Source organism: Penicillium vulpinum, assembly GCF_028829585.1.
Source record: "Penicillium vulpinum strain IBT 29486 chromosome Unknown utg000001l_segment0_segment0, whole genome shotgun sequence".
NCBI lineage: Eukaryota > Fungi > Ascomycota > Eurotiomycetes > Eurotiales > Aspergillaceae > Penicillium > Penicillium vulpinum.
Genome location: NW_026643241.1, coordinates 2697111 through 2715001, shown reverse-complemented (window position 1 = coordinate 2715001; position 17891 = coordinate 2697111). Strand labels below are relative to the sequence as shown.

Sequence of the window (17891 nt, the reverse complement as noted above, 5' to 3'; positions counted from 1 at the left end):
AGATGGACCTGGAACTGTTCTGTTCAATTTTGTCGTAATAACCACAACGGAACGGCATTCCAGCTATTCAAACAGGTTTCTAGGGAATGATGTCTAAGTATATGAGAATAAGAGTGTAACCAAAAAGATATAAAAAAGGGGGGGAAAGTAAAAAACGACAAAGAGACTCCGACTTCAATGTTCGTATGGTCGCATGCCAGATACGCCAAAGTTGCTTACACTGTCAAAAGGGAAACACAATTATATCTATGCGCCCTGCACTGTACTTTCTGTCAAAGCGAACTCGCCCGAGCGAATCCCCTGCAGGACCTTTTGTCCCTCGTCCGTGAGCTCTGGCTTGCCCAGCGGCGTCAGCGCGCCAGTGAAAAACCGGGGGTTCCACTCAATACCCTTTTCAATTCGTTCCGCAGCCCGCTGCCGTTGTCGTTCCTCAATATCCTGCTTGAGCTTGGTAGCCTGGTTAAACTGCCTATCGACAATGGCGGTTGTGACACCCGACCAGAACTTCAATGACTCATTGGATAGCTGTTCTTCGGATGGGGGCAAGGTCTTTGGGACGGGGAGAAGCGGGGTGATGTCGATGAGCAGGCGGGGCTCCTTAGTACCAACCGGAGTGAAGTATATCTTTCCATGCCATGAGCCGGTGATACGAGCGACAATGTCGCCATCTGGCACATCTTTCAGTCGAGTGATCGTATCCTTGTGCGGGTTATAACGGAAGATCGAGCCCTCGAGCTTATTCTGCGAGCGGCCGATCCAGCCCTCTTCCATGTACTGCAGGATTGCCTTCAGGCCCGTTTTGGGGCAGGTGACGTAGCATGTGTCGGCGACTGTGACTGAAAGAGCTCCGCGCAGTATGCCCCCCAGGTGGGCATTTGGGTGGGTCAACTGGTATTCCTCGTTGTCCCTCTTTTCGATATTTACAAAGATTCCGAGGTTGTGCTGGCCGGGACTCACGCGGATGCTGGTGCCCGTGAACTTGGCGCTGATCTGGTCGAATCCGCGCGCTGACACGCCTCTTTCAGGGCAGTCGATGTAGAATGCCGATACTGGTGGGTGGTGGGAGGTCTGTTCTGTGAGATAGCATACTTTGACTTTCTCATCGCTGTCAGTTACGGTAGGGTAGCCATTGGAGCTTGGTTTGATGCCGGGGAGGTTTGCTTCTTCAGGGATATTGTCGCTAACGTCCCAGCTGCACTAGATGGTGTTAGCAATGAATTGCCAATGAAATACCGGACACTAGTGCTCACTCTGAAGAATTCACCCAGGGTTGAATTGTATGGTTTGCACGGTTTTCCCTTGACATATTTCTGCAGCAAGATCAGTAAGTAGTCCAGTGAATCTGAGCAGCTGAAACCTACCAGATCCTTGGTAAACCAGAACCGTAACACCTCCAACATCCGACCTAGGTCATCATTCGACTTGCCAATGCTGTATGTAGCTCTTGGGTCAGCACACAACCGTTCGCCAATATTTGGGCACATTTGCTGACCTCGCAAAGGTTTCCGGTCGATCTAGGTAATGCCAGTATTCTTGTCGCCATCCGCAGTCAGCACCAACCCCGCACAGCGTAACACGTACAATGACCTACCCAGGTTTGGTCGAGGCTCCAGCAGTTGCGCTGGTAGTGAAAAGCGAACCGAAGCGATATCTGCCACACCGACGAACCTAATTCGCAATCATATTAGCATCTGATGTCTGGTTAGGTGTTGCGCATTGCAGCGGTGCGGGTGGGGGATCCATGGAAGGGTTGCCCTACTTTCGAAGAATGGAGAGGAAAGTCTTCAACTTGGAGGAATCATCTGGGGCCTTTTCAGGCACTGTGATGGCAGACATGATGTGTGTGTTCAAGCGATGAGGATTTGTGAAGAAAAAGAAAAGGGAAAGGAGAAAGAGGGAGGGAGGGAGAGAGAGCTGGGGGTTCAGTAGGAACAGAGAAGGTGGCAAACTAAGAGAGGTTGAAAGAGGGGAGGGAGTTTAGTGGCTTGGGTCTTGCCTCTATACCGAAACGAGGATGATAGTGTAATTCAACCTCTTTGAAGTTTCCCAAAAGTCCCGATTCGCGAAAGGTCACAGATCATCCAAGGAGGTACTCCGTAGAAGCAACTCAATAACATTCGAGGCGGTGACGTGTGAACTATTTTTTGCCCAGTGGGGTACCTCAGGCGTAAATCTCAAGATACTTTTTTTTTATTATATATACTAATATACTGTGTACGGCTATCATGTTTGTATATTGAAATGTCCTCCATAATGCTCCGTACGGAGTACAAAATAAGAATGTAAGGCATATTACTCAGTATATTTCTTATATAGTTACTGTATATATAGAATTGTGGCTGCCTACTACGCACATACAAACTATTCAACGCCGTGCAGATAAATTGAAGCCAGGAATACTATAGGTCATGTCACTACGTCACCACTGAAAATGACTTAACGGAGTACAACATAGAGAAAATAATAATAATAATAACAGAAATGGAATGAAAGAATTATAAGCCGAAAAAGGGATGAGATATAGAATGGTATCTAGGTGATTTGCTACATAAAAGGCCATCCAATCAATACGCCACGAGGGCGGAAAGCTCCTGTAGCTGTTGCTTCTGCGCCAAGCGTCGAAGCCATGTTCGCACTGCAGGCCCATAGTCAAACCGCCGTCCAGCTGCGTACTCGTCATCCGACCAATGCGACTGTTGCTCTTCACGAATACGTACACGAAGTTCTCGTTGACCCCTACTGATTGTCCGTTGATACGCTTGCAGTTTCTCATCGGAACACGTCTGGTAGTCATCAAGGGTTTCCTGAGGGATCACCGCTGCATCGATCTCTTCGCGTGTCAGAGATAGGGAAGGGTCAGGGCCAAGTACAGTTTCATCCAAAGCCAGTGCATCTGATGATGGGTGGATGGATGTGGCACGTTGATTGAGGATTTCCAAGGTTCTCACGTTGATAGCCAAGTCATTGATGAGATCAGGGAGAGGGTCGCGCACAAGTCCGAGGATTGAAAATTCAATTTCTTCTTCTTCGTATGCCGCCATTCGGTCCAGAAGATTGGGCTTCACCAGTTCCAACCAGTCGTGTTCAGAGCATTCCCCTACTAGAGTTAGTAGGACCATCCTAACATGTCGGTTGTGGTGCTCACCGAGTGCTCTTGGCTGTCGCTCTAGGCCATCAAACTTCCATAGCTGTCCCATCACGGGCATAAATGCAATAAAATGGAAAGTGGCATCAGATTCATCAACAGCCTGGCCCTTGGACCCCTTTTTTCTCGTGGTAGCTTCAGTCTTAAGCTGCAGATCTGAATTTAGAATGTCCATTTTTCTAATATGGAGTCAGTATTTGGGTACAGAATAAGGCCAAATGGCATACCGTGCATATGAGTTATGTATCCTTTTGACAAACTCAAAGTTGTTGATTGCATCCCCACGCAGAGCTGGGGTGAAAGGCATGGTGAATTCCTTGAAGGACCGTAGATTCTCTCCGAGATCAATATCTGGGATGTTGTTGACAATGTTTAGTAGTGCTACACTGGCACAAGCATTGTTGGCAGTCTGTATATATATTTATATATATATTCAGTCAGCAAGGAACTATTCAGCTAAAGAATAGGGGACGCTGACTTGGTTTGCGAACCACAGCCCATCAGGGCAAGTCGCTTCCTGCTTTCCGTCGTTATCTTCACGCCAGCGGAAAAGAAAAATCAAGCCATAAACAGGATTACTGCCCATTGTCAGTTAATGAGCCCTTACGTAAGAGGGCAGTGAGGGACTGCAACATACTTGAGAAATGCCATCATTTCTTCATCAAGAGAAACGACTTCTTGGATCTTTACTCCCTTGACCCCAAACTCACGTAGCATCACATTAAACAAGGCCTAAACGTTGTAAGCAAAGAACCACTGATGGCAAGACAAGCCAACATACCGGTTCTGATTCGATTTCGCAAAATCCATTCCAGCTGTCTTTTTCCAGACGGGACGCAGGCTGGCAGATGTCGTCGCTGAGATCTTCTGGATCCGTCAAGCGGCGCCTTTTAATTCGAGGACCCATCTTGGAGGTGTTTCCCCCCCCCTTCTTTAAACGGAGGTAGTGAGCTGTGGAGCAGTAGAGTAGTACAACCGCAGAGCTTCAAAATGAGATTGAAATGAGCCCTGAGATGATAATAGGTTTGCTCTTCTCCTTGCTGAATGGAGGAAAACAGAAATAGAGCCAGAACTTGGGTATTGAGCAATAAGAAGGGCTTTATAGAAACAGGTAGATAATAGATTGACAATAAGACGTAGATAATAAGACAAAAGACAATAACTTACCTAGTTAGTTAGTTAGTTAGAGAAAAAGCGGCTAGGTCATATGGCGTTGAGTGGACCGAGCTTCTACGCGCTTCCCGCGTCTCCAACTTTTCTTGTTTCTTTCTATCTGTTATAGACGCGAATTGCCACTGAATAGCTTCACACAGCTTCATTTGACACCATTTGACATCATTCAAACTTTTTACAGCTTTAGAAGAGCATTGCGCTCTAGCTACATCCCCTTCTTTGCCAGCTCCGGCAGCCACAGCATGCCATGAACGGCACTCCCCTCCTCTCGTCTGCCTTTCCGCAGACGCCTAAAACAATCCCTGGAACTGGAAGGAGAAAGCTCTTTGAGACTCCTTCGAGATCACAGCCACAAGAGACTCGGCCTGTACGAACGCCGCTCAGATCAGCATCCAAATCGGCCTCGAAAGTCTCGAGACTGCCACCCCCGAACGCGAACACCGATGTGCCACTGATCCCCACCAGTGTGATCGATGCTCCCTCCCAACGACTCTATGTCGTTGCAATATATTTTGCCCTAAATGCGTGGCGGATTTATGAGTCCTTGACCGCATCAGATGACCTAGATTCAACCTGGCTGTTGTTGAAATGGGCCACGATAGATGGAATTTTCTTGTTCGGCCTGCAAGCTCTACACATACCTTGGCTGGAGTGGGCATTCCCGACCACTCTCACTCTATTCCTGCTTCACGCTGTGGGAAATGTCTTTTTGATGTTCCGCATCCCAGTGAGTTCCCCCCCCCCCTCCCCCCCCCTCCTCTTTTCTTTTAGACTGCTTGCTGATCGCCCCCTAATACTTGCAGATTCCTTGGGCTGCATGGATTACTGGACTAGTAAAGGTGGCATACGATCGCGAATTATCCATTTCTGAGCGCAGGGTCAAGCCCGGCGATATCATTCACAATGCGTCATTGATCTTGGGAAGGCAAATTGTGCACATTCTACCAGAGGGGTAAGCTTTATCCCGTTCAAATATACCTACCTACACTCATGCTGACTTTTAATAGTTCCGCTGTCCTCAATCCGGATCGGAACTCGCTTTGCCTTGATTCTCTGCAATCCACAATCGACCTGCCCATCCGTGTCAACCAGACCGACCCGGTACTGATTGAAGTGTTGCGTCTGGATCTTAACACTGGCGAGAACGAAACAATTGCCATTCCGACAAAGCAGTTGAAGGCTCTCAAAAAGCAAGCGGAAAAGAAGCATGTTCCGGGTCAACTCCATCGTGACTTGCTCTTCCCTGTACGCAAGACTGGTGTCTATCGTCTTCAACGTGTGGTGGACGAGTCTCAGCTTGATGTACATACACGAACATTTGATGCGCTAGTGGTCTCTTGTCCGCGGGCCTTGATCAAAAATTCACACATCGACAAGTGCAAAGGAGAATTGTCTGACTTCAAACTGGAGGTGGAAGGCACGCCTCCGTTGAAGATCAAATACAGTCGCCAGGTTAACAATCTCGATCGTGGATTCTCGGTTCTCAACATTCAGCCCGATCATCTGCGCTCTCCGCTGCTCAATGGAAGAACTACTGCTGCTCTGTACAGCATCAACCAGCCGGATGTTTCATGGGCGCAGAGCCAAAATATTGAAGTTCCATTGAACGAATCATTGAATGACGGCGGAGAATGGGTTTACACCATCGAAGAGGTCCACGATGCTATTGGAAACGTGGCCAATTATTCCACTATCTTTGAGGAAGGAGACCGGCCGTCCACAAAGTCACAATCCCAGTGGTACCAGTTCTCCGTTCACGAGCGCCCACAGTTGTCACTACAAAACTGCAATGCTCAAAACCCACTGCAAGTGGCCAAGGGAGACAGCACAAGGCTCCCCTTGAGCTTCCATCCTGGTGGGCACGCATATACCAGTGATGGTCCATTTTCAGTCGGTTATTCGTTTACAGGCAACAACCAAGGAGCAGCACATGAACAGACCGTTGAACTCAAGCATATGAATCAGACTATGGACATCAAGGAGCCTGGTTTGTATGCATTGACATCGATCTCTACCAAATTTTGTCCGGGAGAGATCCTTGAGCCTTCATCTTGCTATTTGCATAACCCGCCTGAACCGGATTTGACAGTCAAGGCTGAAAAGATATTTGACCGCTGTGCTAACAACGCTATTGGGTTACTTGTGGATTTGGATCTCACGGGATCCCCTCCATTCTCTCTCCGATACAACATTGAGAGCTCCAAGGGGGTTGTTTCCAAAGTACAAACCATCGATGGAATGCGTACGCAGCTCGATTTCACCCCGTCGGAAGCCGGCTCATACACCTATCGTTTCCTGGACATAGAGGATGCTGTCTACTCGCCGCGATCTCTCAAAATACCGGTGCTTGAACAAGATGTGAAACCACCGGCTTCGGCTCATTTTTTATCAAGAAAATTGAGATCTGCCTGCTTCGGTGAAGCAATTTCTGTGGAGGTATCTTTCCTTGGAGAGGCTCCTTGGGTCTTGCAATATGAGATCGTCCACAATGGGAAGAGGCTGAAGAAGACACTGGAATCCGATACCGATGTGGCAACTATCACGACCGACAAACTGACCAGTGGCGGTGACTACACCGTGTCTCTGACCAGCGTCAAGGATAAGTCTAATTGCAAACGAACTATCAAGGACAACATTAATATTGAAGCCCGGTCACAACCCCCGCACGTCTCTTTCGGCCAGATTGACAAGAAGAGAAGTGTCTTGGCTTTGCAGGGCTCTAAGATTGAGATTCCATTGAGGCTGAGTGGCGAACGCCCTTGGACTGTCAAGTATAAGAATGTTGACATGAACTCGGCGCCCATTCAGAAAAATTTCTGGGACGAAAACAGTGTCTTGACCGTCGACAAGCAGGGCCTTTATGAGATCAGTGAAGTATTTGACGCCGCTTGTCCTGGAACCGTGGACCAGTCTGCAAATGAGTTTGAGGTCTCGTGGATTCCACGCCCTCAGATCACTGCCTTGGACGGTTCTCCCATTGGAGCCGCCAAGGAGTTTGCAAAGTCCGAGGTCTGTCAAGGCGACGATGATAGCCTCGAGGTTCGGCTGTCGGGCAATCCTCCATACAGTATTCAATACGAAAAACGACGCAAGGTGGACCGTGGAGGTTTCTCTTCGGCGAAGCCACGGGCTTTGAAGTCTGCCCTCCATGTGACTTCAATGGAAATGGACACATCCGAGGCTGGAGAATACAACTATAAGTTCACACATGTTGGCGACAGCCTCTACGACCACGATCCCAAAAGCAAAGCTTTGGTCGTGACACAAAAGGTCAACCCACTGCCATCCGCTAAATTCGACCAACCTGGTCATGTCTTTGGCTTCTGCAAGGAAGACATCAGCGGCGAGGAGTCCATCCCCATTACACTGGAGGGTGCCCCACCTTTCTCGCTAGAGATCAACATCAAACACCACTCGAACGCCAAACCGGAGATTGTCATGATTCCCAAGATTAATTCTAATCGCCACAGCCTGTTGATTCCTCGTCGCCATCTTGACTTGGGACAACACCAAGTCAGCATCCACAAGGTTCGCGATTCTAGAGGATGTCAAAAGACCACTGACCTCGATGCCTCCTCGGTGCGGGTCGCCATCTCCGATGTTCCTACCATTATCCCACTTGAATCCAAGGTGGACTACTGTGTGGGCGAACGACTTTCATTCTCGCTGTCAGGCCATGCTCCATTCGACGTGTTTTACACTTTCGACGGCGCCAAGCGCAAGGCCACTACTCAAACCTCTAACTTCCGTCGTATTGCGGAACTTCCTGGTCAATTCACGATCAACGCTGTCAGTGACGGAGCCAGTGGGAAATGTAAGGCCCACAAAGATATCACCAAGGTCATCCACGCTATGCCGAGTGTGCGGATCAGCAAAGGTAAAGAATCGGTGGTGGACATTCACGAAGGTGGAGAAGCCGAACTTCACTTCGAGTTCTGGGGTACACCACCATTTGAATTCACGTCAGTCAAATACCCTCCACCCAAGTTGTACCACAATCTGCTAACATTATACAGATACATCCGGAGCTCCAATGTCCGCAAGGGAAAGAAGTCCGAGATCCTTGATATCAAGCACGACATCTCCTACGAACACATCAAGACCATCAAGACCTCCGATGAAGGAACTTACGAGGTCATCGCAATCAAGGACAAGTTCTGCTCGTTCTCTTCCCAGACCCCGTCGGGTAAGTTAGATAGATGAAGCAGAGAAATCAAACGATGTGATGAATGTGGTGTAATACTTGGTGTTTTGATGAATCTTGTTATTTACCTTCTCTTTTGGCTCTATTGATTTTTTTTTTTCTTCCCAATTTGTTGCATTGCAGCGGCGTTAGTACTTCAATTTCAGATATCTCCATGCTTTCTGTCAAACTAATTCGACTTTGTCTCCAAAGACGGTATACCTAAGCTCTGTTGGTCTACTCAAGCCCAGCTATATCGCGAGACTGTTCTTATACGGGCTTCTCATTTGATAAATACAATCACGGATATTCTTGGAATCAAGGCTAAATTAAGCTATCAAGAAGCAATATGAGCAGTTGAGCTCAAGTGGGATCCAAGCTCATATATATGTAGGAGGTGTTGTAGATAGCACAAGCATTCTATTGACCAATCCAACATTCCAGCATCGTAGATCTCACATGTACCCTTCCAATTAGCTCTTTCGTAGCGTATGGCCACATGTGGACCTGTGCTTCTTGGACTGATTATTTTGCAAAGCTCACTGCACAACGCCGAACGGCGGTCTTTGCGCTCCATGGTTAGTATGAAAATATGACCACACAGTCCCCCGTCATTAGCGGCGCCCCGAGGTTTTTTTCCAGAGTTAATAGCAGTTTGCTGCTCTGGTCTGTAAAGGAATATGTTTAGCTTAAAGTAGTGAGAATGAGCCGGAAACGAACTTCATTATTGTATAGTCTTCCCCCTTTCGAAATTTAAACCTCTGCACACAGCTAGTACCTTCTGGCGCTTCCAACATTTCCATGAAGAAGTGAAGGGACTTGTTTGATAGAAGAATTGAAATTCAAGGGGTTAGAATTTTGGGAGAGAAAAGGAAGAAGTTCATATAATTATATATTAGAAATTAGGTATAAGCAGTGAAGGCTTTTATTATGAGTATTTACCCTTCCCGTTTGCTTCGTGGCAGACGCTCTTTTGGGGTTCATCCTCAAAGGCTTGGGCAGCTATGCCCATACGCTCCCTCAACACAGGCCATCCGCTACGTGGCCAACTTTATGCATACCATACAAGTCTCCCCCAACAGTTTCAACTCGCGGGGCTCGAGGAGGAAAAACGATGACGACGAACCAACAGGCCTTGCGGCAATGGATCTAGGTGTGGAAGACGATGGGCATTAGCCAATGACGAAAAATGAAGCTGCGAGACAAGAAGCTCCAAAACTGACAGGTATGTCGGGCAACTAGCCATGAATAACACGCTCTTTGAAAACCAGCCTCTATATTTACTCTCGGGAGGGATTCCAACTCGGCGTTTGACTTCGATGCTTCAACTGGATGAAGCGCCTGCATAGTCATACGCCACTAGTTAGACTGCAACAGGTTAATTGAACATTGATTGATCCCTTATCAACATTTTCGGTTTCGGTGTATCCATTCACTCGGAGTTTTGTCCTTGGAATGGATGTGGACAGAATGAGATGAGTTGAAAAGATGATGGGTTGTGAAGTTAAGGAAATATGTAAAGCTTTTGATATCTAGCGTGAGATACAGATCCGGAGGGGAAATGATTGGAATTTATAGACAAAGTGCATAGTAGTTTAGAAAAGTAGACATTGATTATTATCTGCAAATCCTTTCATTGCAAACTTCAATGTTCTATATAGTATTTCAGGTTTACAATTCTAATCTACAGCTCAACCTGCACGGCCACCATACTCTCCGACATAAACCCAGTGACAAAGAGCCAAGCAAGTTTCTTACTAGCCTTAGGCCGAATGGGCACCAAAACAGCCGCACTCGCAGTGCTAATCCTAGACCCGTCATCCTCAAACAGTATCTTCTTCTCCCAGACTCCAGTGCGCGAATTGAGAGTCATATACCATACCTGAACTGCAATGGGAACCATGATATTCGGATCCTTAGAACTACTCACCATACGAATAGCTTGCGAGACACCTGCCACAAGGTATCCGCTCGCATCATGCGAGTCAGTGCGGTATGGATCGTCGTAGTAGGACGGGTTATCCGCGAGAGCACCAACGGAGACCGAGGTATCGATGGAGATAGAGTGATTGGACTCGTGTTGGGTTCCGAGGAAGATCTCGCCGCCCATAGCACTAGAAACAATGATTTCATTGTCGGTGCGGCCGTGCCCGAGGCCATTGTTGTTCCATAGACCTTTCAACGCGACGGAGGCTTCGATGGGAGCGTCTTTGCTTGTCAGGTTGGCGATCTGCACGTGGATGATATCGGACCACTTGGCTGAGCGCCAGACGTCCTCGACGAGTCGCATGGGCCCGTCGCGGTAGGAGTGATCGTTGGTAACGTAGAAGGAGAGCGGGCTAGCGGCATAGATGTCGTTGGGAGTTTTGATGAGCGGGTGGTTAATTGAGCGTAAATGTCGGATGGAATCGGATTTTAGAATGTAGTGGAAGACCTCGATCTGAGACTGAGCTTTGGGGACGCCCTTGGGCTTGCCGGCTTCAAAGTATGCCGGGTTGGGCATGTGGTTGACGGCGTAGATATAGACTGCGTCCGACTGCTCGGGATCCTCGATGACATCGATTCCATGTGTCAGGAAGGGGCCTTGGAAGTTCTTGAATGCCAGACGAGTGGATTTCATAGTCTATCTAGGGGGTCAGTTCTTGGGGCTTTTTTTCTGTCTCTTTCTTTCTCAATATGTCCCGAACAAACTCACATTGGGATCCACAACATGGATAGAGCCTTGGGCTGTGCGTGGCAGCAAGTTTCCTAACGGCGGGAACCAACTAAACCGTGTGCTCTTGTCGTCCTCGCAGGCAGTGAACAGCAGGTTCGCTGGACGGTAGTGGTGAACATCCTCGCAGTGAATGGTGTCTTCAATGTGGATTGGGCCTTGCCCTTCACCTAGTACTGTCGAATTGGGGGTGAGAAAGATTCCTGTAATTTGCACAAAATGGCTTATTGGGCCAGCCAAAAAGGCGACTAAAGCAACGACGCTGAGACTGAATGTAGTGCTGAATCCCATGTTATTTAAAAGCAAATTCAGAATCACTCTATCAAGTGTAAATGAATACAAAGGTATAAATTGAAGAACATAGAAAGTCCATATTTATGGGTATCCATTTAACCCCTCACTAAATAAATTGAACCTCGGGAATATCCTACGAAGATCACTATTTTCTCTCTTGCAAGTCAACTTCACATAGATTCCAAGGTTCTTTATATAAATGAAGTATGAAAAGTGAAAAGCCGCTTTCTGTAGAAGGTTTCAAGGCCCCAAGGTTATGTTTAAGCTTATATGACACCTAAACTATGGGAACAGGACTGTAAACAACCGCAAACAGCAACTGCATTTGGTAAAAAAACTATCATAGGCAAAAAATGATGCAGACTCTTTTTTTCTTCTTTCTCTGTTTTCGTAGACCCAAAAAAAAATCACTCTCATTAAGTCTAGTCATGCTTGGAGTGACTAGACCTCTGCGGCAAAGTCCGAAAAGAAAAGAAAAGGAAAGAAAAAATAAAACAAGTAAAAAAGAGTGCACTGGTGCAAATTCCCAATCCCATATCGTGTCGTGATAATTTTCCCTAAACATTTTTCAGTTTGTGGACTGTTTGGCGTCAAGATATTCCTGATCACTGGCGTCAAGAACGTCATATTCTTCATCAGTCAGGAAACCAGTGTCAGCATCAGTAGAGGCATCGTCCAGAGTTAGGCTCTCAACGTCCTCTAGAACATCCCCTTCTGAAGAATTTGATAACGTCGGTGCCTGGGGTGCAGGAGTCTCGGCTTGGTGTGTGCTTGACTCCGGAGATTCCTTCTCCAGCTTAGGGAAAATCATGCCACTGCCGGCAATTTCAGACACCGCAGGGTATGCCTCGCTTGTGCTAGCTTCTTCCAGAGAAGCGTTTTGCACCTCGACATCACACCACAGACGGTGACCGATGGCCACACCATTAGGGAGTTTCAGACGCCAGTAGGAGATAGCAGGGCCTTCGTGCTGAGGGGTGCGAAGGTTGACAGTAAAGTCAGTACTCTCACCTGGCTCCACAGGGGTAGCCAATTTGTTGCTTTCCATGGCTGAGCGAATAGACTCGACGCTAGACGGGTGGCAGACATCGACGTTGAACATCTTGTCTCCACCGACGAAGCGCACATCACAGCCAGCGGGCCATGCTGCAGGACCAGGGTTATAGAGAGTCCAGGTCTGGCGGAACATGGTGTTTGGGGCCATCGTTGTACCGTCAGTGATAGTGTCACGGATAAAGAATGCCTTGTAGTCCGACATATCGGAACTATCGACCTCGGGATCGGGCTTGCCCATGAATGGCTGAGGCTCGAAATTTTCCACAGGCTTGCTGGCATCGACCTCAACGGGTTCCTGTTCCTCAAGCTCGGCCTGGTTAAGGAGCTGAGTGGAGGTATGAAGCTGGTCACCCAGGGCAACTGCTCCACTCGAGCCGTCGTCGCCCATGGTGCTCACAGTCACATTGCGGACTGGAGTATTGAACTTGACCAGCGGATGAGTGCGGTTGTGGTGGTCGGTCGGAAGGGCCTCGCAGCTCGCACAGAAGTCAGTGTCATCACAAACAGCGCACTTGTAGCGAACTCCGTTGATGTAACTCTGGGCAGGTTTGCTCTTGCACAGGGGACCATCACAAAAGATGCCATAGTGGATTTCCTGCTCACGAGCAGGTTCGCCGATATTTCCGTAAACCTGCACGAACCGATGACCAGGGTGGCTCTGAGGAGCAGTCAAGATGCAATCAGGGCAGAAGTCCCAGTCGGGGCAGGCCAAGCACTTGTGACGAACACCAACGATGCGCTAGCAAAGATTAGCCGACTTCCCAAGTAAGGTGAATGGGTGAATAAATACCTTGTCACAGCCGTCACAGACAGCGGCGTGTCGGAACTGCCGACCAGGAAGGCATCGAGAGGTGATCAGATTCTTCAAACAGAAGTTTCGGTCAGATCCAAGGTGGAAGGTGTGGCCAGGGTGGTGCCCATGCTTATTTCGGAGGAGGCAGCGAAGACAAAGATCATAGTCCTCGCAGTCATTGCAGCGGACGAGATTACTTTCATCGGATTCTGTGTGTTATGAGTAAAGAGAAGAGAAATACAAAATGGGCAAAGAGAAAACTTACCACGGCAGCATCCATTGCACATTGGCTTGTCATCACCCTGAACAGCTGCATCCAAACAAGCCGATGGGGCCACTGGCTCAGGGACCGACTCAGGGACCGACTGAGGGACCGACTCTGGGACATGGACCACTGGCTTGGTGATCACCTCGCGCTGAATCTGAGTAGATAGGATGGGGTTGAACTCCAGCACTGATTGATCACGAGGAGGAATAGTCTCGGTAGTACTGTTTGTGACGACGCCATCGTTGACGGTCCGCTTGATCAACCAGTGACCCTCGCCGCGGCAAGATGTGCCGGCACCGACACACTGTAGGCACAAGTCATAGTCCCCGTTCTCGCAAATACTGCAGTGATAATGGCCATTTGCAATAGACCGACCGCAGTTATTGCAGTCAATGCAGAACACTCCGTTGGACGAGGTGTGGGAGATGACCGGGAACTGATGCTTTTCTTGGTCCATCTCGAAGGGGCGGTAGCGAGGTTGACCCAGAGGCAACTGCTTCTCACTGGTGGGATGAGGAACCTGGACCGAATCGATGAGAGGGAGATTATCGGGAGATGCCAGGGGGCTCAGAACCGTTTCGAGATAACTGTGACGAGTGTGGTTGGTTGAATCCATCGGCACAGTGGGTTCTGATGGTACCGGTGTTGGTACGGATGTGTTTGGGGAAGTAAGAGTAGTAACCTTGATACGGAGCTTAGACTTGGCCTTGGCAGCGCGGTAGAGTTGCTTATAGACTGCAATGTTGTCACAGTCTAAACGGACGTAAGAACCAGCACTGTCAGAATAGCGTTCAAGAATGACGTGGGCATCCGCCGGAACACCGATGAGAGCTCTGAGCTAAACAAAAATCATTCCAGTCAGCTTGTGAAGAAGGGGAAAAAAAGAGAGAAAAAAACAAAAGAAGTGTATTTTTTTGTGTTAAGGTAGGCACAAAATATTTGGAAGATCTAAAACTTGATGTGATGATCGCTGAAGATAAGGAATGGAGCCGGACTACAGATCCGGAGCTTGAGCTTGAGTGGAGACTTACCATCTGGGGAAACACCTGGGCCTTCAGCTCCTTGAGAGGGACCTTGAAGCGACGGTTACTGTCATTGTAGAGTACCTTGACAGTAACTAGATGCTCTGGAACCGAATGAGAAGAAGTAGATGGGGTCGTCATCGTAGACGATTGTGACAGTCAAAGGGTGGATACACCTCTTGAGATAAGGAGCGCTAGGATTATGGGAAAAGACAAAATAAGCACTGAGTTACTGGAAGGGAAAAAAATGCTAGGGAAAATGATGATTTATGATGAAGAGGGAAAAGAAAAGCAGAGGAGAGTTAAGGAAAATGAGAGGGGAGTTGTACAAGAAGCCGTCGAGAAGGGAAAAAGCGGAGAGAATGGTCAGCTGCTTGCGAACTGACGAGGAAGGCGGTGAGTGCTTACTCTAGATTCCATAATAATATGACGTATCCAGAAAGCCGGACTGGGAAGATGCCAAGATTTACGTATACGGGGAGTATGTGCTTGGAAAGTACGGAGGTGTCTTATAACGGAATTAATGGACTTAAGGAATTACCTATAAAGTACTCCATACAAACGCTAGTTGTGTTTTTTTTTTTTAATATTTTAAATTCGTCTCAGAACGCCCTATAGAGGGAGTACTCGGAGTACGGAGTACAGAGTAATCAAATAGAAAACGCATGAAATATGATGTCATGCACTAATAATGCAGAACGGGGGATTCGATAGCCCGATTGGAGGATATTTGAGAGGGGGATTTGAAAGGGCTGGGCTAGAATCTCAATACATGATATTTCCCCTATGTGGGGAAAAGTTGGGGGGGAACGCTTAAATGCATCAAAATCCAGGGCCAAAATGACTCAATAAGACAAAATTAGGAAAAACAAAAAGCAAAACTTGGCTAGAGAATGTGTGGATGCAGGTTAAAAAGAAGAAGAAAAAAAGAAATGTTAAGTGAAAGATCCCTGTAGATCTTTGAGAGCTGAAAGAAAGAGAAATTTGAGAGAAATTTGAAAACAAAGAGAGAATTGGCGGAAATTGAAGATGTTGAGATAAAAAAACGAAGAAGAAAAAGAAGAAGAAGAAGAAGAAGAAGAAGAGATAGACAAAAGATTCATCACTGCCCATAATATGGACCCGATTGTTGAGGGTAATAGAAGGTCGTGCCTGGCGGCGTCATCATCCCACCCATGCCAACCACACCCCCAGGCCCAGACCCTTGTCCAGGCGCGGGACCTCCGTACATATGATTGGCATCATAAAAGTAGACGGTGCCACCAGACTCATGAGCAACAGTACCCGGTTGAGGGGGCTGCTCCCCAGCTGAATAGGTGATCGCTGGTTGACCCGGGAAGTTTGGCACAGATGCTCCAGGGCCAACGGGTCCATTGTAACCCGCATAATCGGGTCCCGAAGTCGGGTAGTATATACCTCCCGAAGGATAACTCGGAGGGTAGAAGCTAGGCTGATGGTAATTGTAAGGTTGGAAGGGCGGTGCGTGGATTGCCCGCTCCGGAATCTGAGAAAGCGGAGTGGCCGAAGGCTGACTGGGTGGGCCATGAGCTGGAAGAGGGACCTGATGGTGGAAGGGCTGCTCATGCTGGGGTTGAGGTGGGTTGAAAACGAACGGGAAAGTTGCCGGACTTTCAATGTCTGCAACAGAGACGGTCTTCTGAGGACGAGGTTGGTGCATGGGGATCGGGGCGGGGCGGCTTTCGCGATAGGCTGGGTGGGGAAGGGACATGGCCATGGCGGGCCCAAATGGCGGGATCCCTACAGGTGGACGAGGTGGAGGGGGGAAGGCGGACGACGGGCTTAGCGTCGGTGGGAATTGTGGGTCTGGAGTAGACAGACCCAGCAGGTGATGGCCACCCATCCTGAGAAGGTGGCATACCAAATGAAGATCGACGACTGACAACGCTCGGCGTGTAAGAGGAGTTGGGGTAGTAGCTAGGACGTCGTCCACTGTACCATCCGCCACCTCGACCACCTCGACCGCGAGAGACTTGGTTCGGCCGCAATGCGCGGGGGATGAAGATAAATGAACGTTCAACTGAGGGGAATATGTATCGGGGGGGGTTGGCTGGGAAGGGAAATTCGTACTGGCTTGTCGCGTCGCAAGGGGGGTCGATGTTGAGGTAGGCGGGTGTGGAGTCTCTTGGGTACAGAAGAAAAATGAACAGGACTGGCCATGCCGGGCAAGGAAACGACGACCGGTACATTCCCAACCAACGTCGTGCTAGAGAACGACCGGTTGGGCGGGGAAGATCTCGGGGCGGTGGGGACGGATGCGCCAGGATTAGGCATCGCGGATAATGTTGGGCGCTTTGCTGCAGGTCGATCCTCGCCAGCCACGGTATCGTGAAGGTCGTGTGCCCACTGTCCTCCGCTGGCATCGGGCTTGGAAGATCTGAATCATGTTAGTAAGAAACAGGATTCGGGGTTAGAAAAGGGTCATTACATACCTGCGAGAGCTGCCGTCTACGATTAGGCCGTAAGGACGAGACTTGCTCTTGAGTCGGTGACCGTTGTCGGTGGATCGCTTGTCATGAAGGAAAAAGCTGCCGCGAGTGGGGACGAAGGCTGGGTTCTGCTCTCGTTCCTTGACATACTTGTCAGTGTCGCGGCGCTTTCTGGAAGCCAGATTGTTTCGATTTGGTTCAGTTGGTGGGGCGGAAGGTGTTCTTCCAGTGTGTGGCTCCCGTTGCTCCTTCAGATCGTCGAAATGAACCTCTGCAGGGTCGCCCGCACCGTCTGAGATTTTCAGGCCGTTCAACATTACCTCTGTCTCCGAAACCGTTGTCTTGAGCCCTCGCTTTTCGGGTGATGCAGAGCTGTTCCGTGTAGATTTGTCCATCCCACGACCGTTGACCTTGCCCGCCTTGCCCAACGTAGAAACCTCGTCCTCGCTCTCTTCGCTGACTTCTCCATCTGCATCTTCGTCATCTTGGTGGCTGTCGGCCGAGCCTTCACTCAAGGAGTCGTCTCCTATGTCCCCAGCTACTGAGCCCTCTTCTTCGCCATCTTCCTCCCGTCGCTTTCTGCGGCTGGCCCCGATATGACGTCGAACAGGAGCCATGTTGGACATTCAAGGGATTAATCACTTAGGGGTAGGTTAAATCTTCCCTGTCGATATGCTATTGACTGAGTTGTTATCGGGGCGAGTTTGGCTTAGGGAAGGAAATTTGGGAAGAGCAGTGGGTGTTGAAGGACGATAAACCGGTGGAATAGCAAATGAAATCAAGAAAGGTCAAAATAC

At 48.7% G+C, this 17891-nt stretch overlaps 6 protein-coding genes across 6 annotated transcripts; 1 reads left to right on the top strand and 5 right to left on the bottom strand.

Moving 5' to 3' along the window:
* Nucleotides 1-246: 246 nt before the first annotated feature.
* N7479_001008 (putative oxysterol binding protein (Orp8)) lies at nt 247-1836 on the bottom strand (the record flags this gene model as incomplete). The annotated part of the gene is made up of 6 exons (XM_057248706.1): nt 247-1197; nt 1251-1310; nt 1362-1431; nt 1493-1532; nt 1592-1668; nt 1760-1836. 6 exons carry the CDS (start codon nt 1834-1836, stop codon nt 247-249), a joined length of 1275 nt encoding a protein of 424 aa, XP_057113138.1.
* A 728-nt stretch (nt 1837-2564) lies between these two features.
* On the bottom strand, nt 2565-4052 carry N7479_001007 (ubiquitin C-terminal hydrolase 37; the record flags this gene model as incomplete). The annotated part of the gene is made up of 5 exons (XM_057248705.1): nt 2565-3324; nt 3373-3554; nt 3624-3723; nt 3783-3877; nt 3927-4052. The coding sequence occupies 5 exons, from the start codon at nt 4050-4052 to the stop codon at nt 2565-2567; spliced, it is 1263 nt and encodes a 420-aa protein (XP_057113137.1).
* A 513-nt stretch (nt 4053-4565) lies between these two features.
* Nucleotides 4566-8521, top strand: N7479_001006 (uncharacterized protein; the record flags this gene model as incomplete). The annotated part of the gene is made up of 4 exons (XM_057248704.1): nt 4566-5045; nt 5122-5270; nt 5326-8280; nt 8335-8521. The coding sequence occupies 4 exons, from the start codon at nt 4566-4568 to the stop codon at nt 8519-8521; spliced, it is 3771 nt and encodes a 1256-aa protein (XP_057113136.1).
* Nucleotides 8522-10185: 1664 nt separating this feature from the next.
* On the bottom strand, nt 10186-11505 carry N7479_001005 (serum paraoxonase/arylesterase family protein; the record flags this gene model as incomplete). Its single annotated transcript, XM_057248703.1, has 2 exons — nt 10186-11124; nt 11197-11505. 2 exons carry the CDS (start codon nt 11503-11505, stop codon nt 10186-10188), a joined length of 1248 nt encoding a protein of 415 aa, XP_057113135.1.
* Nucleotides 11506-12076: 571 nt separating this feature from the next.
* N7479_001004 (ZZ type zinc finger domain protein) lies at nt 12077-14788 on the bottom strand (the record flags this gene model as incomplete). Its single annotated transcript, XM_057248702.1, has 4 exons — nt 12077-13303; nt 13355-13566; nt 13623-14463; nt 14657-14788. The coding sequence occupies 4 exons, from the start codon at nt 14786-14788 to the stop codon at nt 12077-12079; spliced, it is 2412 nt and encodes an 803-aa protein (XP_057113134.1).
* Nucleotides 14789-15749: 961 nt separating this feature from the next.
* On the bottom strand, nt 15750-17711 carry N7479_001003 (uncharacterized protein; the record flags this gene model as incomplete). Its single annotated transcript, XM_057248701.1, has 3 exons — nt 15750-16685; nt 16736-17042; nt 17098-17711. 3 exons carry the CDS (start codon nt 17709-17711, stop codon nt 15750-15752), a joined length of 1857 nt encoding a protein of 618 aa, XP_057113133.1.
* Nucleotides 17712-17891: the final 180 nt, after the last annotated feature.